This window comes from Sminthopsis crassicaudata, chromosome 1, assembly GCF_048593235.1.
Source record: "Sminthopsis crassicaudata isolate SCR6 chromosome 1, ASM4859323v1, whole genome shotgun sequence".
NCBI lineage: Eukaryota > Metazoa > Chordata > Mammalia > Dasyuromorphia > Dasyuridae > Sminthopsis > Sminthopsis crassicaudata.
In genome coordinates this window covers 54924062-54948013 of record NC_133617.1, presented here as the reverse complement: position 1 = coordinate 54948013, position 23952 = coordinate 54924062, and the positions used below count along the sequence as shown (strand labels likewise).

Here is a 23952-nt window from a genome sequence, read left to right as displayed (position 1 = left end):
TGTCTCAGCTAAGCATCTCATCCTGAGGGTCCTCTCTGATTATGGATGGGGAATAATGATGACTGAAATAATTCACATATCTATAGCACTTGAAGGGTTACAATGCAGTTTTGTAAGGTGTAACAGGTAGTATGAAGTATTAAAGTTTTAGCTCTACTTTACAATGAATAAAATGAGTCTCCAAGAGGTGAAATGATTAGTCCTCGGTCACCCAAGTAGTAGAGTAAAATTCAGCAAACATTTATTCAGTGCTGACTAATATGTTCAAGATCCCCTGTCCTCAGCCCTGGGGAGAGAGAGGCACAGAATTCCAACATTCACTGCCTGTGACTAGTGCTAGTAAGTAATGGGTCTTGTCCCAGCAGTCTTACTCTTGGACTAAGGGTGGCCTTAAGAGGGTGGAGGGAGGGCTGAATCATTCACTCGTCCCCCACAAGCTAGAGTCTGAAACAGGTTGTGTTTACGTGTATAAAAGTCTAATAAAATTGCACCATGTTAATGCAACTGCCCTCCCCTCCCCTGCCCTAAACCCACCCCGGTGGCAGAGACCGCCATTCCATCAGTTACCACTAGGGATGGTTCTTGGCTTTCAGGCTATCACTGCTGTTCAACATAAGGAGACAGGATGCTCCTTAGGGTCAGCAGCCACTGCCTGCTTCAGGTTGATTCCTGAAGCCAGGGGAGTCTTCAGGCTAGTCATGTGCCTCCTGATCTTCCTGGCCAGTCACAGTCTGATGTTCTGCCTGATCCAGCCCCTCACAGCCGTCACCTTGGAGTAGACACCCGGGAAGTATGGCCTGGCACAGCCGTACCCCCAGCTGGTGACCCCGGCAAGAAACCATCTCCCGGCGGGCTCCTTGCAAGCCAGCGGCCCCCCGGCATCACCCTGGAAGGATGAGAGAAGCAAGAGGGTCATAGAGCTGAGCTGGTGGGGCCTGGAGAAGACAGACCACCCTCTGCCCTGCTGGGGCTCCCAAGGACAAGGTGGGGTTACTGCTAGCGAGATGCATAGGAATTGGGAGTTTCAGGCAGCAGTCCTAGCTCAGCCACTAGCTGGTTGTGTCACCAATCTAAAATGAGAATGATACCTCCTTCCACATAGAGTGGTTAAACTGTTCTGAAGGGTTATAAAGCCCTTTCCCCATAAGAACTGAGTTATTGTAGTTTTACAAATGAGAATAGGTGTGAATGTGCCTCCAGTTAAATATGGTCAAATGCAAAGTGTAGTGGGATGGTGTCTGTGTGGAGTGCTGGCTCCAGATGGAGCTGCCTCTGGAACCTGGGGACAGTGCAGGAGATGGGGGGGCAGGGTTGGGGCTCACCGAGCAGCTGTCCACACCTCCCTGGGCGAAGCCAGCACACAGCATTCTATTACTGATCTGGATGGGGTAGAACTTCCTGCAGGTCTCTTCTCCGATGATGTTCACCACAGCTTTCTGCAAGTGTCTCGCCATCAGCCCTGTTCAACAGAATGGAGTTATCGGTGGCCCGGAGGAGGGCCACCCAGCATCTCCTGGGAGGGACTCGGGTGTGGGCGTCTTTTGGACAACAGCTAGTTTTTCTTTATAACCCCCAAAGTCTGCCTTTCTATAGCTTAGGCTTGTTGGTTTTTTTGCAGAATGAGCCCATCTCATATTTGAACATGTCATGCTCTGCCCAAATCTTTTTTTTTTTTTGAAAAGTTCCATGTTGATTTTTTTATTGTTGTTAACTAAAGCTTATTTTAAATGCACCAGGGGAACTCTTAGGAAGCCTCTAGAATCTTTTCCATAAATAAATAACTCCTAACATACACATATGTGTATGTTTATATGTATATACACACACACATGCATTTCAGGCCAGCCACATCCTTGTTTCCTCTCCCATTTCTAGCCTCCTCTCCCATTTCCCCTCAGCTTACTCCGTGATCTGGTCAGTGTGTCCCAAATTTGTAGTTTGAGCAGGCCATTTTTGCCCAAATCTTTAACTCTCTTCTAGCTCAAAGTGCTCCAAGACCTTCCTAAAAAAAGGGAATTCACACTTGGAATTCAAGACCCTTCACGGTCATGGTGACATGTAAACTCATTCTTCCTAAAATGTGTCTGGGTCTAACCAATGGATGGATGTAGGTCAGCTATAGTCAGTCACCCAGGGCAGAGGAACTGATTGAGGATTATGTGCTGCCTCTTGTGTTGACAGTCAGTTACAGTCACACAGGGGGTGGTGATGAGCCTTTCAGAGGGGCGGGTCCTTGGAGGTCATCTGGATCAACAGCTTCACTGCACATGAGCAAACAGGCTAAGCGGGGATTCAGACCCACATATTCTGACGCTGGCTTTAGAGCTCATTGGACTTATAACCTATGGGAATGAGACATGATTGGAGACCTACTTGATTTCTCCCTCATTACCAAAAATAATTGTAAGTGCTCAGCAGACCCTGGAACATTTTGTGGTTGGATCCCACTCTTCCTGACCCCATTGGGGGTTATCATGGCAAAAAGTGGCTTAATGTTGACCAGTTCATTTTACAGATGCGGAAATTGAGTTGTGTCTTGGCCATGCTCACATAGTGAGGTCAGATTTGAAGCAGATGATGTGTCTTCCGCACACCAGACTCAGTGCTCCATCCACTGCCACCCATCTGCCCCTTCTCAGAAAGTAGGTGTATAATAAATGCTTATTCTCCCCATTCCCACTCCCTGTTCTCATTTTCCCCTTCCTCCCCCTTACCAGAGTGTGTTGGATTTAAAGTCAGGGAATGGGGCCAGTCAGGGTCAGTTATTCTGTAGAGCTTATTAGTAAACCGACTGAGCTTGGCTTACTCTGCCTAGCTGAGCCTTGGATTAGAGGGACTGCAATGGGGTGGATAGGGTGGTGTGAGCTGTAATGGACCATTTCCCTACCTCCTTCCCGGATGGAGCCCCAGCCTGTGATGAAACACTTGGTGCCTTCAGTGAAGAGATGAGAGTGGTCTGGGAGGCAGATGGGCTTGATGACACTGGTGTATTTCACGGGGGCAGAGAGTTCTAGGAGGGCTACATCATAGTCCAAGGTGTAGACATTGTAGAATGGGTGCTTGTAGATGCGGTACACCTTCTCGACCTTCCCATCCATACCACTCAGGGAGGCTGTCCCCAGAAAGGCCACCCATAGGTTAGGGTCACTGTAACTGAAGCCATGAGGAGAATTTCACTACTACATTCTTGCCTATAGCTACCAATCTTATTAAGCATTTTCCTACCTTAGGGACTGCAAATAGCATTTTACAGCTGAGCAAACTGAGGTTCAGATTAAGGCACCTGTTCATGGTCTGCCCTGACTCCTAATTTCCAGAGCAAAGAAGTTTCTTCCACCCCCAATAAGTAGCTATTCTGCACAATAAACTTCTGAGAATTATTGGAGATGGAAAAAAAAAGATACCGAATGTCCTCAAGAAATTTAATTGAAGGAGAAAAGACTAAATAGTCAGAAGGGCTCAAGGAGATTATTAGAAAGATGCCGAATGGCAGAGCTGGGGCTAAAATCCAAGGAGCCCTTAAGCAAAGCAAGTTCTTTTCCCACCATGCATAGGGCAATCGGGGAAGGCTTCTTTGAGGAGGTGGTAGTTGAGTGGATCCCAAACATATGCAGCTGACAGGAGGGCAGCAGCCTTGGAAGTTTATGGTCTCCATCAGATCAGCCCTGGTAAAGCACAAGCAGCACTTTTCTGCCCTAAATGCAGAAACCTAATTTTGAATGTCCTATATGAATTGACTCCCATTTCCTGTAGAGAGCATTCAGCAATCACATTAGTTAATCATCTGAAAGGTAGTGGAAAGAATGTGACCAGCTAGAAGACCCGAGTCCAAGGTTTAGTTTTATTACTCATTTGAGCTTGTTTCCTCGTCTATAAAGTGGATATCATCTCTGTACACCACAGGCTATGTCTGAATCTTAGATGATATGATATGGATAAGCACTTCACCAAATGTAACCTTTCCTTCCAGTGGAACTAAGGGCCCCATTTTCACTACATGTGGCAAACCCAGGGGAGGGGGTGGGGGAAAGGGAGACCGCCTGATCTAGAATGAACCAGCAAGAGGAGAATCTCTAAGAGTTAAGGTCAAAGGGTCCACCAAGAAGCTAATTTAAATACCAAGCACACTGCACCAAAGCTCTAAAGGATATTCTGACAGAATTGCTTTCTGAGGCTCTAATAGGGGATGGAATTTGAACCAGTTATAAAGCTTCCCAGAAGTATGTCCACATTTGAGAAGCTATGTTGTAAAAAAAGATCCAGAATCTTTAGAGTCAGAGGATTTGGGTTCAAATTCTACCTCATAAGTCATTTACTTCTCTGGCCTGTGGGCGTTGCTCTCTGGAGGCTCCTCTAGTCCTAGATCCAAGATTCTGAGTCTCTTCCCCCTCTCAATCTATGATTCTAACAAAATATGCAACAGCTTCTGGATAAACTACATCTGAGCTTTGATGAAAACACTTCTTTAGATTTTTATAGGGAATCATGAAAATAAACATTTAGTTCTAGGTGATTGTTCCCTTTACTTGTTATCTCAAAAGTTATTAATTACTCCCACTCATAACTAATATTTATATCAACTTTCCCCCCCCCCTGAGGCTGCGGTTAAGTGACTTGCCCAGGGTCACACAGCTAGAAAGTGTTAAGTGTCTGAGACCAGATTTGAATTCAGGTCCTCCTGACTTCAGGGCTGGTGCTCTATCCATTGCACCTATATCAACTTTATATATAGCTGCCCCTATATCAACTTTATATATAGCTATAGCTGCCCCTATATCAACTTTAAGGTATTCAAAGCCCCTTATATAGATTTCCTTTGATCCTCAGGACAACCGGGAGGAAGGTGTGCACATTATCCCCATTTTACAGCTGAGGAAACTGGCTGAGAGTTTTAGTGAATTAATTAGGCAAGTTATTTATTAGGCAGTTTAATCAGCCTGATTACACGCCTGAGACAAGATTCAAACCCCGATCCGATTCTAAAGGCAGCATTTCAGGCACCTGTCAAGGAGTTGGCTCTCAGGCAGTGAGGATGAGGAGGAATGGAGGTATGTTTCCGCTTGCAAAGAATCAGCCCAGAAGCTAGCGGCTTTTGAGCATCCTCGGGAGCTGGCACTTTGCTGAGCCTAGCGGCAGCAGCAGAGGGAACCAGAGAGCTTTCAGGAACTTTTTTTCAGATCTTTCTTGTGAGCAAGTGTGACGTCTTCCTAGAGGAGGGACTAGGGGAAGGATATATTGTAGCTGCATTTGGAATCAGACCCAGTTTGAATTTTCAATAGCGGTGTTACCTGGGACAAGTCATTTTCATTCTCCTGTATATTAAATGTAAATTTAATTTTTAAAATTTAGAATTTAAATTAATTTTTAAAATTTAGAATTTAAATTAATTGCTTAATTAAATTTTAAAAAATAAAGTATTAATTTTCTCCCATTCCCACCCACCTCCAATGGAAAAACAACATTCCCCCCCCCCTTTTTTTTTTTTTGTTGAGGCAATTGGGGTTAAGTGACTTGCTAGGAAGTGTTAAGGGTCTGAGATCACATTTGAACTCAGGTCCTCCTGCCTTCAGGGCTGGTGCTCTATTCACTGTACTATCTCAGCATTGCCCTTCCCCCCTCCTCCTTAAACAATTGTGGGCAAACAAAACACATTTTCACATCTTCCAGGTCCAAAAATATATCTCATTCTGTACCTTCAGTCCAGCTCTTTTAAGAGCTGTTTAATCTGCTTCATCACTGGGCTTCTACAATCATGATTGGTCACTGCAGTGACGGTAGAGACTGTCTCCTGCCTCTTTTTGTATTCCTGGCACTTAGCACCAGTGCCTGGCACATAGTGGGTGCTTAATAAGTGTTTACTGAATTCATTTGAAGTGGGAAAACTGAAGACCAGTTTTCTCAGGGAAAACTTTTCTTAAATCTAATGGAACCTCATGTTGAACACTTGTTTTCAGGGTGTCCAAGATAACCAATTTAGAAAGTTGCAATGCCCTCTCCCTCATCCATTTCTTCATAACATTTTGCTTTTGGACATGACTACATTTAAGTCCAGCTACTCTGGCTTAAAACAAAGAGGGAAGGCTCTCCTGGGGAGGGTAATCAAGAAAGGCTTCTTTGAGGAGATACTTCTGACAAAGTAACACATTTACTGAGTGCCTACTGTATGCAAGATCCTATGGTTGTTAGAGGACATACAAAGATAAATAAAATGTAGTCCCTGTTTTCAAGAAGCTTTCTAAGAGGGATGTACAATACAAAAAAGGAAGCTAAATAGCACCTTAGTACATGGCGTACCAGGCCTGGAGTCATGAAAACTCATCTTCCTGAGTTCAAATCTAGCCTCAAACACCTATTAGTTATGTTACATTGGGCAAATCACTTAATCTTATTTGACTCCATTTCCTCATTAGTAAATGATCTGGAGAAGGAAACAACAAACCACTCCAGTAACTTTTCGAGAAAAACCCCTAATGGGGTCATGAAGAATTAGTCATCTAAAACCACTGAACACAAAGAAATAACTATAATACAAAACAAACCAGGATAAAGACATGAAAGAGGCCTTCTAGAACAGGTGAACAAACCCTGGCCTTGAAATCGAGAGTCCTGGATGAAGAGGTTAAAAGGAGATAGCCCAAGATACAAATGATTAACAGGAAATTCCTGTCTTAGGAGAGGTTAAAGGAGATAACCTGAGACACAAATGATTAATTTTAGAGATTCTTTTTATACATAATCAGGGTCATAAAACAAAGTTTGTATAGAGATGCTATCCAAGAGGTTCCAGAGAGATTTGTAAATAAGACAGAATTTCCTGTTAATCATTTGTATCTTGGGCTATCTCCTTTTAACCTCTTCACGAGGACATGCAATACTCTACCACTTTCACTCTACAGAATGTTTTTAAAATTCACATCACACAGTGTAGCTCCTAAGTGTAAGGGAGTACAAGTTGTAAGCCTGGAACTGAGTCTAGAGTTCCTGTTTATCATTCAAAAGAATGTCAAAATTATGGTGCTTTGAGAGGCTCTTTCTGCTCCTGGCCCTTTTGAGATCATCTCTTAGGTGATAGTAAGGCTTGTTTTAGGCTTTGTATCACCACTAACTAACACAGTGTCTGGCACATGGAAAGTGCTTAATAACTTGATTGATTGACACAGGTTGTAAGTACTTTGTGTAAAATACATAAGCACATATTTGGAGGTCTGTATTTGGAGGAGTCATTGGCATTCTCATCTGTTGATAACAAGTATCCTTTGATTAATCTAAGGACTTCCTATGTGTCAGGTACTGTGTTAAGTGGTGCTGATACTATGATACAATGGGAGTCAAGAAAGGGCGATCCAGGGATGGAAGATCAAAGGACACATACAGGACAGATTGGTCCAGTTTGGACCAGACTGGAAAGGTGCCCTCTTTCACAAAGGTTTGTATGTTGTTAATCCTGCTGCTACAGGAAATTATCTTCTGTCAGTTCTTTGGTTTCCCCAATTTCCTTTAAAAATAGTATTTGTCTGAAGAAACTGACATAGATGTAAAGGGAACTCACTAACCTACTTATATTTGAAAAAGAAATGTCCAAGTGGTAGAAGCAAGGCCAAAACACAGAAGAGATGAACATAATACCTTGGCATGAAATCCTATAAAAAATAGTGTTAGAAGAGCTAATGATCAAAATGAGCTGAAGCTGGTCAGGAAAGCCAAGGACAACAGAAAGAGTTTGGGGCTCAGTTTTGGTTATTTTGTCTTGTTTATGTTAGGGGACAGAGTAGAAACCAAGAAGGCATAAACTCTTGCTCTTAGGGGAATAGAGCAATGAGAACAAACAACAGAGAGATTAGACCTGCCCATTTTTTTTATTTTGCTTCCATTTTCTCTGACAAGAAGAAGGAGCTTTGTTCTGGAAAGGGCAGAACAAAGATAGCTAACAGGACAAGTGCCATAGTGTACCTGAGATAAATAAGTTCAGGAGACAGGAATAGAGCACCTGATGATTCTTGATGAATTCAAATTACCAGGATCAGAAAAAATGACAACCTTGGGTATGGAAAAAGCTGGACCCATTGTCAGCAATCTGGGAATGATCATGGAGACTGAGGGAAATACCACATGTCTGGAGAAAGTTAAATGTCAGTATCTGGAAGAGAATGAAATCTGCCAAGTCTTGTCTATGAGTTTACATTGGAAATTCTAGAAAGGCTCCTTAGAAAGATGGTTGTCCCAAATCTAAAGGGACTTCATCAAGTATAGGCCATGCCAATCTAAAACTCATTGCTTTTTGGGGGGACAGGATACATGGGAACAGAGATTTAGAGCTGGAAGGGCTCTTCCAGGATATTTCTTGACGCTATTGAGTTCAACCCCTTAATTTTACAGATGAAGAACTGTGTCCAAGGTTGTTTATTGTATCTTAACTATCTTGGTGTTCCCATAAATGTTGATTGAATTGAATCAAAAAGAGAAACAAGCACCAGAGATGATCCAGACTCAGGAGGTGACAGGGGAAGGTGCAAACCTACTAGGCAGATCTAGGAAACAGTGAAGAAACTCAGCTAGTATGGAGATACCTCAGGACTTTCCTGGGGTCTCCTCACTTCCCTCTTCCATGATGAACTACAGCCAGTGGGACTATTTGGCTTATTTCTTTGCTTATCCATGGAACCCCTGATCTCCAAAGGAGAGAATGTTGCTGCTAGGCTGGAGCTGCTAGGTGCTACCAGAGAGGCAGAGGGAACGCTCCTAGAAGAAGCCAAAAGTTGTGACTTGCAGACTCCCCCTGCCCCCCACTCATTTTACAGATGAGGAAACTGAATTCCCTCTCCCACCCTTCTCCCCCAAACTCCGCTTGGTCCCATCAGATGAACTTACACGTCAAAACAGTGAGCGGCAGTGAGCAGCCACCTGTCCGCAATCAGCACCGCCCCGCACTTGTGTTCCTTCCTCCTCAGCCAGAGACTGACCTGCCAGGGCCATTCCCCACGGCTGGCAGCGCTGCCACCCACAATCTTGGTGAGGGTGCCCACCGCAGAGACACCGCAGTCTGGAGAGAGGGTAGAGGGCAGAGACAGAATGCATGGGGACCCCAGCAGCCAGCTGCCCTCCTAGCCCTCCCCCCTCCTCCTCACGCCATGGGGAAGCAGAGAAAAGAGCCGAGCTTCCACAGAGAGTAATTCTAGGCTGCCATCGGGAAGAAGGGTCACAATGGTGCCTGGTGGCTCCGAGAGAGCGCGCTTGGACCAGTGGGTTGTTGTCAGTCACTAGAAGCCTAAATTTGGCTTTACAGAAGGGAGAGCCTCTGAATGAATTTCTCTTAAAATGGAATGGGCTGCCTGGGGAGATAGCAAAGCCTGTCATTAGCAGAAGAGTCATTTGTCAGGAATATTCATAGAATCACTGGGGGTCAGGTATAAAAGCAACCTGAGAACATCTTTTTGTAGCGAGTTCTGTAAAGTAATAGGTTTTTTGTTTTTTTCCCCCTTAGGCAATTGGGGTTAAGTGACTTACCCAGGGTCACACAGCTAGGAAGTGTTAAGTGTCTAAAACCAGTAGTTGCCCCTGGTAATAAAGTCTTAGAATCAGGGAGACCTGAGTGCAGATCCTGCCTCAGACACTTACTAGTAATGTGGCCACAGACAAGTCATGTACATGTTCCTGCTCCTTCATTTGTAAAATGGAGATTAAAAAACAAACAAACAAACAAAAAATCTACATCCCAGCGTGGTTGTGAAAGTCACATGAGATATTTATAATATACTCTGCAAAGAGCAGTGTATTATTATCTTTTAGTGGAAAGAGCACTGAATTTGGAGTCAGGAGGCAGGGGAAAGGGTGCAAGATTTGGAATCAAGGTTCAAATCTCAGATCTTCCCTGAGCTATTTTATGTAATATTGGACATCATTTAATCTCTCTGGATCTGTTTCTTCATCTATAAAAGGAGGGGAAAAAACAAGATGACTATTAGGGTAAGGCCCCTTTCAGCTAGAAATCAATGATCCCACAATCTGGCTCTGAAAGTTACTTTTGGAGGGACATGGGCACTACCTGCTTCTCTGGTGGTTTGGGGAAAAGTGCCTTGTTAATAATGATGATACTAATATAACCTTATTTCATGGAAACTGGAGTCCATTGAGGTTCAATCATGACCCCCTAAGGTCCCGTCCCTTTCCATTCAGAATTCTATAAAATGAACAAGATTTTATTTTGGAATCATAAAGATCAATCCAAGACCCATCTATTGACATGGATTATGGCTGATCTCTAGTAACCATTAGCCAGTTGCCCGAGCTTGAGTTCCCTAATTTTGTGTTGATATTACATTTCTCCACTTGGCTTGTGGAAGGAATGTAAAGTTTGCAAGGAATGATTGACTCTAGACAAGATGGAGGGCACCCAGGGAAGGGCATCAGGAAAAAGAGAGGACTATAGACCATCTAATAGGAAGTTCAGTAGAAGAAACTGGGTGAAGGAGAGAAGATCTAAAGCAGACATTATCAGTCTATGTAAAAGTTTTTCAATCTTCAAGTCACTATATAAATGTCAGTTGTGATAACCATTTATTACTCTAGAACCTATTGGGCTATCATATATGGAAGAGGGTTTAGGTTTATTTTGCTAATAGAATCATTATAGGGAATGTGGAGAGAAGCAGATTTAGTTTCAGTAAAAAGGGAAATTGCCTGACTTTTGGAACTTACCCCAAAGTGGATAAGCTGCCTCCAGAGGTAGTGAGTTTTTCATCAGTGGAGGTCTTTGAGTGGATGGCCATTTGTCAGTGGCATTACAGGAAGGATTCCTGCTCAGATATAGGTGGACTATCAGCTCTTGAATCATATAATTTTTGAATTGGATCTAGTCTAAAATACCCCCAAAACTTATCTCTTCCACAACATACCCACTAAGTGGTCATCTGGCTTCTACTTGAAGAAGATCTGAGTAGGGGGAGCTCACTACCTCTCAGGGCATTCCATTTTGGGACTATTCTAATCAGTGGGAAGTTTTTCCTTATACCACAGACAAATACGATGATCACATCTACCAAAGCTAATCACTCTACCCATATGGTTAAACCAAACAAATTAAATTCCTCTTGGACCTGTCAACTTTTCAGATACTTAGAGACAGCTGTCATGTGGCTCCTGAGTCTTCCCTAGGCTAATAGCCACTGTTCTTTTAATTAATCATCCTATGGTCTAGGCTCAAGAGTCTTCATTCCTAAGAATCATAGATCTAAAGCTAGGAGGGGGAGGGAAAAGTCCAGGAATAAGCATTTATAGAGCACTTACTATGTACCAGGCAATGCACTAAGTTCTTTACAAATATCTCATTTCATCCACACAACCACCTTGAACAGGTAGATAGAAGAACCTCAAAAGTCATCTCATCCAATTTCCTCATTGTACAGTTGAGGAAACTGAGGCACTAGGAGGTCCAGTGGCTTTCCTAATAGCACAAAGGTAGGAATTAGAGATAAGATCTGCATCTACTTTTTTATGTTGTTTTATCATTCTGGTCAGTCTTATCCAAACTTATCCATCTTATCCAAACTGGAATGCTCAGTCCAAACGTAGTACTCTAGTTTTGGTCTGACCAAGGCAAAGTAAAGTTGCACTCTGGAAGGGAAGCCACTCACTGCAGACCACAATCTCATTGGCTTTTTGGGGTACCATGACCCCGGCTGCCTTTTATGAGCTGTGGTGTTCTATTATTGTTCAGTCGTATCTCACTCTCCATGACTCCATTTGGGGTTTTATTGGCAGAGATCCTAGAGTGGTTTGCCATTTCCTTCCCCAGTTCAACTTACAGATGAGGAAACTAAGGCAAACACAGGTAAGTGACTTGCTCAGGGTCACATGGCAGTAGCCATCTGAGACTCAGAAAGAGGAGTTTCTCTAACTCTGAGGCTGGCATTATGCTATATGGCACCCCTAGCTGCCCCCATATTGAGGCTGTAGTCTCCTAAAACTCAGGCTTCTCTCATCTCATACTTGGAAATCCAGCCTCAGATGCTTATTCACTGGACAACTCACTTAACCCTGTGTGCCTCAGATTATTCACTCATAAAAGTGGGCAAAGTACCAGAACCTACTTTCCAGAGTTGTTTTGAGGATTAAATGAGATAATAATTGTAAAGGATTTAGCATAATGATGATGATTTTGATGATGATGATGATGATGATGATGTTGATAACCTGAGTTCAAATCCTACCTTGAACATTTACTAGTTGTGTGATCCTGAGTAAATCACGTTATATTTTTCAGATTCAATTTCCTTTTCTATAAAAAAGGGATGATTACAGTCTCCTATCTGCAAGGGCCATTGTGAGAATGCAATGAAATACTACATATGTAAAATACTTGGTAAACCTTAAAGAGCCATATCCATGTTAGATTCAAATGATTGAGAAAATAGATCAACAGAACAGAAGCAAACATGACTCAAGAATGAGAAAACTATTGTCCAGCAAAGGGTCAGAAGTGGCTTCCCATTCCAGGCCAGGCCTCCTCCACTTTGGGGATTCCAGTCAAATCTCCCTCTTAACCTTGGTTTTATACAGTCAGTGCTTGCCAAATTGGAGTTTTCTTACTTTTTCATTGGATGAATAAAGATAGGTAGCCTATTCTCATGGAAAGCATGTTGGCTAAGAGCACTTGAAATTCAGTTTAAGCTCTAATCTATACTCCCTGTGAGACCCCAGTTACCCTAGGTAACTGAACCTCTGTCTCAGTCTCTCATCTGTAAAAGAAGGAGGGAGTTAGATTAGATGATCTCTAAAGATCCTTCCAGGTCTAGGTCTGTGTCCCTAAGAACTGAGCTGCCATGATTTGTGAGCCCAGAATACAAGTAAGTGAACATCCCTTGTTAGGGTGCGGCTCCCTGAAGGTGACCTCTAACTGGCATGATTGATACTGTCTGAGAATGGTAATGGTCCATAAGACCATACACCCAAACTAATTTTTTCCTACTGTGACTGTACCTGGAAGCTGAATGGGTGTGGCCGGTTGGTGGGTTTGTGCTGGAGTGGGCGGCTTACTACTGGTGGTCCTGATTGTTGGGATGATCACACTGGTAGACCTTCTAGTCGTAGTTTCACTGGTAGCGTGTGGGGTAGTTTTGCTGGTCAAAGGTTCGATAGTCATCTTCAGAGTGGTCTTGCTGGTAGGCTGACTGGTAGGTTTGCTGGTGACCTGAAGGGTGGTTTTGCTGGTTGATTTGGGGGTGGTTTTGCTAGTTGGTTGAGGAGTCAGTTTGCTGGTGGTCACAGTTGTGGTAGTTAAAGTTCCTCCTAGGGGGTGGCTGGTAATGATAGGTGTTTTCTCAGGTGAAAGGGTGGAGCCAGCCTGCAGGCGGGGTGAGATGATGTCCACTATCCAGTCCTTGAGTCTGGTCATCCGGGAGTACACTCCAGGCTTTTTAGCTTGAGCACATCCAATCCCCCAGCTCACAACCCCTGCTAGATAAAACACTCCTGGAGTTTCTTCACAGGCCAGTGGCCCCCCAGAGTCACCCTAGGGAAGAAACACAGAAAACTGAGATCCTAAAGTACAGGAGGATTGCCCCTGACTGGTTAAGGGAATTGCTAAGTCATGGCTTAAGGGATTTTCTTAGATCCCCCATTGTTCTAGACTTTCTTGTCCTTCTTTCTGGACTCTTTTTAGAAGAAGGAGCCTTATTTAATGGTGCCTCTATTTGAATTGATGGCTTTTCATGTACTTAACTGTGTTAGACTGTGAAGGACAAAACCTATTCCTGCTTTTCTTTGTGTCTTTAACATTCAGTTCCTGGTACATAGTAGATACTTAATAAGTGTGTTTGTTCATTGCTCATGACTGTATAACCTTGCACAAATCTTTTTTTTTTTTTTCCCCACAAATCTTTTTACTCTATGTGCCCTAGTTTCCTCAGGGAGATAACTTTCTCGGAGCATCTGGGAACCTCTTTTCAATTTGTCTATAATTCTGGAGAACTGCTCAGTTAAAACATCAAAAATAGGGTGTTTGGTCCAAACATTCATAAGAGCATGGGATTTAGAATTGGGAGAACAGAAGATGTCAGGAAGCTGGGCTCTTAGTACACAGGATGTCAGAGTTGGGAGGATCCTTAGAACACAGGAGGTCAGAGCTGGGAGAACCCCGAGTACAGAAGATGTCAAAACTGAGAAATATTTCATAATACAAAATAACTCCTTCATTTGACATTTGAATCATCAGGCCCATAAAAGTAAGCGACTGTCTTAAGAACATCCAGGTAGTAGTAGCAGAGCTGAGAGTCAAACTACTTTCTTGAAAGAAAGAATACTAGAATGGCCAAGAGCCCCATACTTGATGAGTTCACTCTCTGCATTATGCAATGACTTCTGTTTCCTTGAAAAGCATCAGATTTGGGATCAAAAGGCCTCAACCCCACCATTTAGGGTATTTGTGATTATTCACAAGTTAGTTACTGTTTCTAGGTCATGGTTTCTCCAATAGTCACATAAAAGGGTTGGACCAGATAGTGTTATGTAGTGGATTGGGAGTCCGTAAGACCTAGCTTCAGATTCTGTCCTGGAAACTTCATAGCTGTTGAATGTGGGCAGGTCTTAAACCTCTTTGGGTCTCAGTTTCATCTTCATTTGGGCTGTTCTTCTCTTGATTCTCACCCATTGCTTCATAGCCCCCTAAATATTTGGAGAGCCAAACTGGTCTGTGACTCCAGCATGAGGGCTGGGCCCAAACCAACTGACCTGGGAGCAAGCACTAATGGAGAACATATACCAGTCAAGATGGTGGAGTGGGCAGGAGTCAGACAGGAAGGATGGAGCCTTTACTTTGTACAAAACCCATTCCTACCCCAAAGGGATTTACTTAGTTTTCCTTAAATAGCAAAATCCCTCCTTTGGCTATCTCCAAATGTTAAATGAATCCATGTGGGAAGATTCAACATATATCCACCTCTTTAGGAATTTTAAAAATCTTTCTCTTTTTTCAAGGATTAAAGCAAGTACACTGACCTCCATGAAGCCTTCCCTGATTTCCTCTATTCAAGGGTTCTCTCTTCTTCTTCAAATGGTCTTGGATCACCTTTTCTGGCTATCTCTTTTGTCCCGCAGGAGGATGCTTTCTCCCATGTTATAGCTCACTGTTGAAATGTCATATCTGCCTTCCCCAATAAGCTCCTTGAGCCCAGGACTGTGCCATTTTATTCATCTTTGTGTCTCCAGTATAGAGTAGATAGATGTTCAGTAACTTTGGTGAATTGAATTAGTCTGTACTGTTTTATTGATGTAATTATTTTCGGGGGCAGCTAGGTGGCACAGTGAATAGAGCACCAAGCTTTGAATTCAGGAGGACCCGAGTTCAAATTTGGTCTCAGACACTTAACACTTCCTAGCTATGTGACCCTGGGCAGGTCATGTAACCCCAGCCTCAGGAAAAAAAAAATAGAGCCAGGAGTCCTGGTGTAATTATTTTCTTACTTGTACTGTCTTCAATCCTGTTAATATATGATTCTACTGGCAGACGACTAGGCTTCAGTCACATGGTTTTCATGTGTCAACCAGTCAAGAAATGCATGTCCCTGTGTCCAGCTTTTGACACCTTCTCTGAACTGAGCTCAGCTGGTCCTTAGATGAATGCTCAGAGTTTGTTAGTCAGTAGTTCCCTCCCAGCCTTCCTGGCTTGGGAAAGTTTCCCAGGGCTTGTGCTGTGCTGACCCCTGAGCCTCTGAGAGAGAGATGGTCAGCTACCTGCTGGGGAGGCCCATGTATTAGTTGGTCTTTAAAAAACCAAGAGCTGAGTTCAGGTTCTAAGCTGCTGAAAATCAGACTCTGAGTCCCAATCACATAAACTCAAAGATTTACTTGTTTGAATTAAAGGGAAATAAAAAAAATAAAATAAAATAAGGGGAGATAGAGGCAGATTGCAGATGGATTAAGCCATAGTGGGAAAAGGATGTTAGACATTTTACAACTTCTGGGTCTGCGTCCTCAACTGCAATGTCTTTGTGTTATATTCTAAGACATTTTGCCTGATGAAATAAAAATGGGCTTCTCCATGGTAGAATGGGTTATGCCTCTCTTTAGTGCTCATAATTTCTGCCATGTTGCTTCAGCTTATGGTTGGACAGAAATTCCAGTAATGGCTAACGCTCAGAAGTTCTGCAATGGCCATATGTGAGTTAGAATAGAAGGGCTATTCTCCAGGTAGCAGAATCTGCCCTCCAAATGGCAAGCTTGGCTTGCCAGGCCAAAAGCAACCCTGACAGTGTGAGTAGTGCAAAGCTGGATAGTCAGGCCGCACTGCGGTGCCTCTTCCCTCACTCACCAGGACTCTCCCTCTCTGTCTTCATTTGAACTGGCACCTCTGAATGTAGCCTCTTCAGCTTTATGTTGAATGACACTGACCACAGGGAGGAAGGGAAGGGTGGCTAACAGAGAAGGAGGCTATCTTATCTCTTTCTGCCTTGTAGGTCTTTGGAACCCATCTGTCCAGGAGGGTTTAGATGCCAGTCAGTCCTGTTTGAAGGTAAGAAGTTGGATCTTAAAGAGAACATTAGCAATCGCTGGGTCCCCAACCACCACCATGGAGTGAAAGAAGTGTTGGATTTGGAATCATATCTGGGTTTGAATCTTGACTCTGAGAATGACCATGAACAAATTTTATTTTTCTCATCTGTAAAATGGGGTACTAATATTTGTACTATCTAACATGCAGAGTTCTTGTGAAAAAAAAACAGTTTACAAACATCAGAGTGTTACATAAATGTGAGTTGTTATTCTTATTACTATTAGTATTCTAGAATAGTCCTGGAAATTGGGTTTCAGGTCTAGGTATAGATGTACTGAAAGCTCCTTCATTCTACCCTCATTTTAAAAAAATATATTATTTTATTTTTTGCTCTATTACATATAAAGCTTACCCTCATTCTTGAGCCTGGGCTAAAGTCATCCTGTTTTCTGGGATTAAAAAGAGTATGGACTGTTAAATGCCAATTATATACAATTTCCTAGGGAAAAAGATGAAAAATGACACAATCTCTGCCTTCAAGGGACTGATAACCTAGTAGAGAAATGAGTTGTATATGCAAATAAATATAAATGAGAATGAAATAAATGCATAGAAAAGGTCAAACAGGCCAGAAGAATTCAGAAGAAGAGGAATCACTTCTAGCTGCAGAAGACTCATGGAAGGTCTCCTGAGGAAGATGGCACCAGAATAAATCCTTGAAGGAATGGGAAAGTTTCATCATCTAGAGATGTCTAAAATCTATGATTCCATGGAGGGAGTTGGCTTGAAGCATGCACAAAAGTGCAGGAGTGAGATAAAGCTTAGGAAACGTCATTGAAAGACCTTTATTTTGTCGTTGGATTGGACTCTCCTTCAGAGGACCATCCATCTCTCTGACTCCATGATTGGGTTTTACCTTGTTTTACCATGAATTGGGTTTTCTGCTAGTTAAGATGGCAGCAGGATTTGCCCATGCTTACCTGACATGAATCTGTTTTCCCCTCCAGAAAACCAGCGCATATCATGCGATCAGTGAGAGAGAAATTGTAGAGAACACTACATGTCTTTTGATCAATGATACCCACAGATGCCTTCTGCAGGATCTCGGGCTTGGTTGCTGGGGAGGAAAAAGAATGGGTTAATACTGGTGATAATGTTAATTAGACAAATTACCCAAAATTCCAGGGGAAGGACCATCCAATAAGCCTGAGAGGGAAGCCTTGGAGGAAGTATCTTGAGATTTTATTCAATCACATCATTTCAAACTTAGAAGGGATCCCAGAGCTGCTGTGCCTGACCCACATTTTCATCTACCCTCAAATATATTAAATATCTCATCATTTAGTGGAAATGGGACTGGATTTGGAGTCAGAAAACTGAAGTTTGTACCCTCATGGCTTGTGTGACTTTAGAGAAATCCCTTCTCCTCTGAGTCGCAAGGGGTTAGAATAAATGATCCTTAAGGTTCCTATAGACTTAGGATCCTTCATTCATGCCTATCATGCCTTTTTCTTGTTGCAACACCCAAGGCGAAAATGAGGTAGAATTCACTGGCATGATGCCGGGGAGGCCAGGCGGCCAGTGAGCCGGTAACAGAACGAGATGAGCTCTGAGGTCCTTTTCCAGCTGGGGGAACCACCCCCTGGCAGAGCTCACCATTGCCTTCCTGGGTGTTCCCCCACCCAGAAATCATGCACTTGCGGCCCACAGGGAACTTCTGGATGGCCAGTGGGAGGCAGACCGGCTGGATGTACTTGTTGAAGAGGAGCGGGCTGGCCAGCTCCAGCACGGCCACGTCAAAGTCCAGTATGACAGGGTTGTAGGAGGGGTGGAGCACCACACTCTTGATGCTGACCTTCACAGTGCTGCCATCTGCTCCTGTGAGGGATGTCGTCCCCAAATATGCTTTCACAAAGTCCATTTTTGTGCTGCAGAGACAAAAGCCCACACAGACATCCCCAACCCATCCTCATTACCAAGCTCTTGGGAGGTGGTTAAACTGTCTACCTTGAAAGAAAGGCAGGGTGTCCAGTATCTTAGCCCATCATCTCCTGGGAACTCTCCTCATTGATGGAGAGAATGATGACAAATACACTGGTTTGCACCCTAGCTGACACTTGAGTTCATTATAATAAGTGACAATCATGTAAAGATACTTAAGAAATTTCCTATGTTTCATCCTGGAATCTCTGCCCTCAAAAAGTACCCTCCATTTACCACCTTTCTACCTTTGCTCACATCCTGCCCTCTCCCTAGATGTGTGTGTGTGTGTGTGTGTGTGTGTGTGTGTGTGTGTGTGAGAGAGAGAGAGAGAGAGAGAGAGAGAGAGAGAGAGAGAGAGAGAGAGAGAGAGAGAGAGAGAAAGAGACAGAGAGACAGAGACAGAGACAGAGAGACAGAGACAGACAGAGAGAGAGAGAGACTGAGAGACAAAGAATCAAGATCCCTAAACATCTTAACAAGCTAAAGTTCAGGACAGGGCTGGAAAGAAAAACCAATGACACCCAAAAGGGTTTTGTTTTGTTTTTGTAGCAAAAAAGGGAAAACAGGAAGTTTATGAAAAGGATAGGACAAGTGGTCAGGGTGGAGAAATGATGATTAGGGATCAAGGAAAGAGGGTGACTTTTTTGGGGGGGGTTGTTTTCTGGGACAATTAGAATACTCTATGGACTAGAAAAGACAAAATATAATGTGCTACTAAGGAGGTGATGGTCAAGAGAAGAAGTCAGATAGCAGCTATTTCTACCCTTGGTGAGTTCAGGTCCCTAAGCTCAGGTGAGATAAATTGCAATCACCCATAAACATTTATTAAGCACTACAGCCTGCCAGGGACTGTGCTAAGCATGAGGAGGCATTGTACCAACAGAAATGTCAGCGGTAGTTGTCTTATAATCTTTGGAAGATCTTGGTGAAAAGGGGAGGCGCTGTAGGATTGGAAAAAGGCAAATGTCCTGATTTTCAAAAAAGGGAAGGCAACAGAATTAGGCTCATAAGCTTGAGTTAGATTCCTGGTGGAATTGTCTTTGGTATTGTTATTGGTTTTTAATTTAGTTTTTTTTATTTGCCTATTTAAGGTCTTTTAAAAAAAAAATCAGCCATTTTCAGATATTTCCTCCTTTTCCTCCACCTAAAGAGTTCTCCATTATTACAAAGAAAAACAAAGAAAAAAAAAAAACTGATTCAGGATTGGCATCTGGCAGTATGTATAATGTCTCACATCCATAAACCTGCTACCTTTTTATTGAAAAATTCTCTGAGCTAAGATTGGTCATTATAATCAATATTATGTTATCACTATCATATTATTAACCAACCTTAGCCAATAGCATTAATTTATCAATCTTAAGACAGCTAGGTGGTGCTACAGTGGATGAAGTGTCAAGCCTGGAGTCAGAGAGACTTTCCAGAGTTCAAATTCAGGCTCAGACACTTCCTACCTGTGTGATCCTGGGCAGGTCACTTTACCCTGGTTGTCTCAGTTTACTCATCTGTAAAAGGAGCTGGAGAAGGAAGAAAATGGGATCACAGAGAGTTTGGACATGACTGAAAAACGATTAAAGAACTTCCTAACATAAGCAATCCCAAAGTGCCTGAGGAGATAATAGTTTCCCTTTCCCTGGAGGAGCCTGAGCAAAGATCACTTTGTGTTCTAATGGGATTCTTGTTGAGGTATGGGAAGACCTCTGAGGTCTTTTTCTACTCATTGATTCCATGATTTTGTGATGTTTAAACATTGTCTTTTTTCTATCAGTATCTACTTAAAATTGAGCTGTGTATACAATTGACATTTAATTAATGTTTGTTGGTTGGATGGATGAATAAATGAGTAAGACTGGGTTGGGAACACATATCCTGACTGACTGAATTTTAATCTGAATATGGATAAAGCTGTATTGATAGGTGAAAACACTGGAGCCGTCAGAGAAGCTGAATCCCTGCCACATTTCCCAGGTGGGTGAGGTGGGTTCTTACTGATTGAAACAGTGGGCTGCGGACACCAGCCATCGTTCTCCCACCACTGTGGCTCCACAGAAGTGCCGAGACCCTTCCTTCAGGCTGACCTGCCACGGAATCTCACCCTTGATGGCATCAAATCCCCCGATGATTTTGCTTGGTTTAGGCATCCCAGGTCTCCCCCCACACTCTGCAGAGAAACAAAAAAGAAAGTGTCCAACTTGTCAGAGACTTTTCAAAAACAAAGTACAGTGAGCAGATCTTTCAAATCATCCAGCTGGGTTCCTGAATTTAAGATGGAGCAGTTAGTCCCTCTGAACTTCTGCTCACCTTTCAGGTAAAGTTGTTGGACCAGATAATTTCTGAAGTCTTTTCTACATTGTATTTATAATCTAAGCATAAGAAATCAAGCCACCAATTGATAATCAATCACACCAGCCCAGACAGGCCTTCATTCCCTTCCTGGCCTTATTCCTGGCTCCCATACCATGCTTCTCATTCTGAAATTTCCTTCAGCACGTAGAGCCTTCTTGTCCTGGAATATACAAACTCACCTGCGGCCTTCTCAGTATCTCTGTGTAAGGCCCATCCTTCTTCTCTCTGTGGTGATTGCCTCCTAGAGGCTCCAACTTATGCAGGAGCTCCGCCAGCCTTCAACCCCTTCCCAGACCTATTCTTGGCTTTTGGACTTTAAGACTGTTTCATATTTCAGCTCTTTTTTGTATATTTTCTTCTCCCATTAGGATGTAAGCTCCTTCAGAACCAGAAGATCACTATACACTTCAACAATGATACTGTATGAGGATGTATTCTGATGGAAGTGGATATCTTCAACATAGAGAAGAGCTAATCCAATTCCAATTGATCAATGATGGACAGAATCAGCTACATCCAGAAAAGGAACAGTGGGAAGTGAATGTAAAATATTAGCACTACTGTCTACCTACCCAGGTTACTTATACCTTTGGAATCTAATACTTAATGTGCAACAAGAAAATGGTATTTACACACATATATTGTATTTAGGTTATACTGTAACACATTTATTATATATGGGATTGTCTGTCATCTAGGGGGGGGAATAGAGGGAGGGAGGGGATAATTTGGAAAAGTGAATACAAGGGATAATATTATAAAAAAATTACTCATGCATATATGCACTGTGAAAAAATTATAAATAAATAAAAAATAAATGAAAAATGGAAAAGGATGTAACCTCCTTGAGGACAGGGATTATATCTTTTTTCCCTTTTATTTGTATCCCAACTTTAGAATAGGGCCATGGCCTCTATAACCAAATGAGATAATATTTGAAAATTGCTTAGCACAGTGCCTTAATAAGCACTTAATAAATGCTTACTCCCTTCCCATCTAGCCAAGAAAATGAGTGCTTATTTTCTTCTTGAACAATGTCCACAAGAAGATGTTTCACAAATTCTTTCCTCAGTATATTTTTATGGGATTTTTGTTTGTTTGCATATAAGAAGAAGCACAGTGCATGGAGAAAGCATACAAAATTGCTCTTAACCTTTTTATTTGTCATGGACCCCTTTGGGGGTTAGTCTGGTAAAGCCAGTGGGCTCCTCAGAAGAGTTTTTAAATGCATAACATAAAATACATAATGTGTGATCCTGGGCAAGTCACTTAACCCCAATTGCCTTAGCAAAAATAAAATAAAATAAAATACATAGGAAACTGATTATACCAAAATACTGGACCTCAGGCTAAGCATTGCTCCTCTGGACAGCTCCTTAAGGCTTAAAGTTTCTGTGGCAGAGTGCTAAGCTACGTTAGTGCAGGGAGTTCCTCCTCTGGGAGGCCCCTTTACCAGCAAAGACACAAATCCATTCCTTATCCCTAGTAATTATTATTATTATCAAAATGCCCTTCTATTGGGGAGGGCTGTTAGGATTCCTGTAGCTGTTCTGAGCAGCTGTTGTAGAGCCCTTGTTGCAGATTAGCACCTGTAAATTACCTTGTGGCCTGGAGGTGGTGCTTGGGTAGAGAGATGCTGCGTCAGGATCTGTGCTGGGAACCAGCTTGGGCTTGGTGGTGATACTGGTCATGTGTCTCTCTGTAGTCAAAAGCCAGTCACTGCTGGTGGTGGAGGAGTCAGAAAAGATGGCTGGTGCGCTGACAGTGGGTGCTGTTGCGATGGTCTCCATAATCCAGTCTCGAACCCTGGTCACACGAACATAGACCCCCGGCCTCCGAGCTTCAGCACAGCCAATGCCCCAGCTTACAATGCCAGCGAGGAAGAACCTCCCTGAGGGCTCGTCACAGACCAGTGGTCCTCCGGAGTCCCCCTGTGGGCAGAAGCCACAGATTTGGGACCCTGTGAGTCCTAAGTGGCTTCTGTGATCAGCTCAAAACCCAACTCGGTTGAACTCTGATTAGGAAATCACTTTCCACTCACCACTTTGGGTTTTCCCATGCAGGGGTCCTATGGAAGCACTTGCGTTCGATGAGAGGTACCACCCATCAAAGAGATAAAGGTGTCATTTTGGTGATGTGTAGGGTGATTTCTTGGTTCTGATGCTGCTATATGGGTGTTCATTCCCTCTCAAATACAAACAAAACCTTTTTTTTTTTTTTTTTTTTTTTTTTTAATATATGAAGCCAGGAGAAATCTCAGAGAATATCTAGTTTAACCTGACTGGCAAATCCTCTTTCCAATTCTAACAAATGGCAATTCATTTTCTTCTTTAAAACTTCTTATGAAGGGGAACTCTTACACCTCCTGAGGTAGCTATTTTGGAACAGGCCTCAGTATTGGGAAAACTCCCACTTAATCTTTCCCATCCTTTTTGGGACCAAAGAGAGCAAACTTTCCAAAGGAGAACCCTTGAGCTGATTGGAAATAGCTATTATGCTATTCTTTTCTCATCTCCTATCCCTTTATCTCCTCCGTTTTAGGATCAACAATCACTTATTAAGGGACAAGTCCTTGAAAAACAAAAGTGAAATAGTCTCTATCATCAAGGATGTTACTTCCTGTTGGACAGAGAAAATACACACACACACACACACACACACACACACACACACACACACACACATTAAGCAATGGTGAAGAAGAAAGGGCAACTTGTAGCTGGAGGGATCAGAAAATACCTCAACTCAAAGGAGACTTGAGTCTGAGAGAAAAGAGTGTACTTTAGGTACAGTGGAGGACAGTTAGTACAAAGGGATAGAGATGGGAAGTAGAAGTCCATGTATGAGGAACAGTAAGGAAGCCAGATTGATTGGATTTTAGGGAAAATAAAGAGAAGTAATGGATAATAAGGCTGGAAAGCTATGAAAAACTTTGGATGACAAATAGATGAATTTATGTTTGAATCATTGGAGTTTATTGAATAAGGGAGTGACATAGTCAGACCTGTATTTTAATAAGATCACACTGGAAGTTGAGTCTTGGAGAATGAACTAGAATGAGGATGGAAGAGGGGAGGAAAGCCTGCACTATAAAGCAGCTGTAATGTCAAAGGAGAGACAAGAGTGTATGAGATGTG

The 23952-nt window shown here is 42.7% G+C and overlaps 1 protein-coding gene across 1 annotated transcript in view; it reads right to left on the bottom strand.

Annotated features, from left to right (window-relative positions):
* Positions 1-497: 497 nt before the first annotated feature.
* TMPRSS9 (transmembrane serine protease 9) overlaps positions 498-23952 on the bottom strand; it is an 86022-nt gene continuing 62567 nt past the window's right edge. The window contains exons 11-19 of the mRNA XM_074304199.1: positions 22416-22746; positions 20459-20630; positions 18143-18414; positions 17467-17603; positions 12976-13507; positions 8869-9040; positions 2888-3153; positions 1323-1459; positions 498-886 (exon numbers count right to left, since the gene is read on the bottom strand). Coding sequence (XP_074160300.1) covers positions 725-886; positions 1323-1459; positions 2888-3153; positions 8869-9040; positions 12976-13507; positions 17467-17603; positions 18143-18414; positions 20459-20630; positions 22416-22746 — 2181 coding nt within the window. The 3' untranslated portion in view covers positions 498-724. The remainder of the gene's footprint in view (positions 887-1322; positions 1460-2887; positions 3154-8868; positions 9041-12975; positions 13508-17466; positions 17604-18142; positions 18415-20458; positions 20631-22415; positions 22747-23952) is intronic.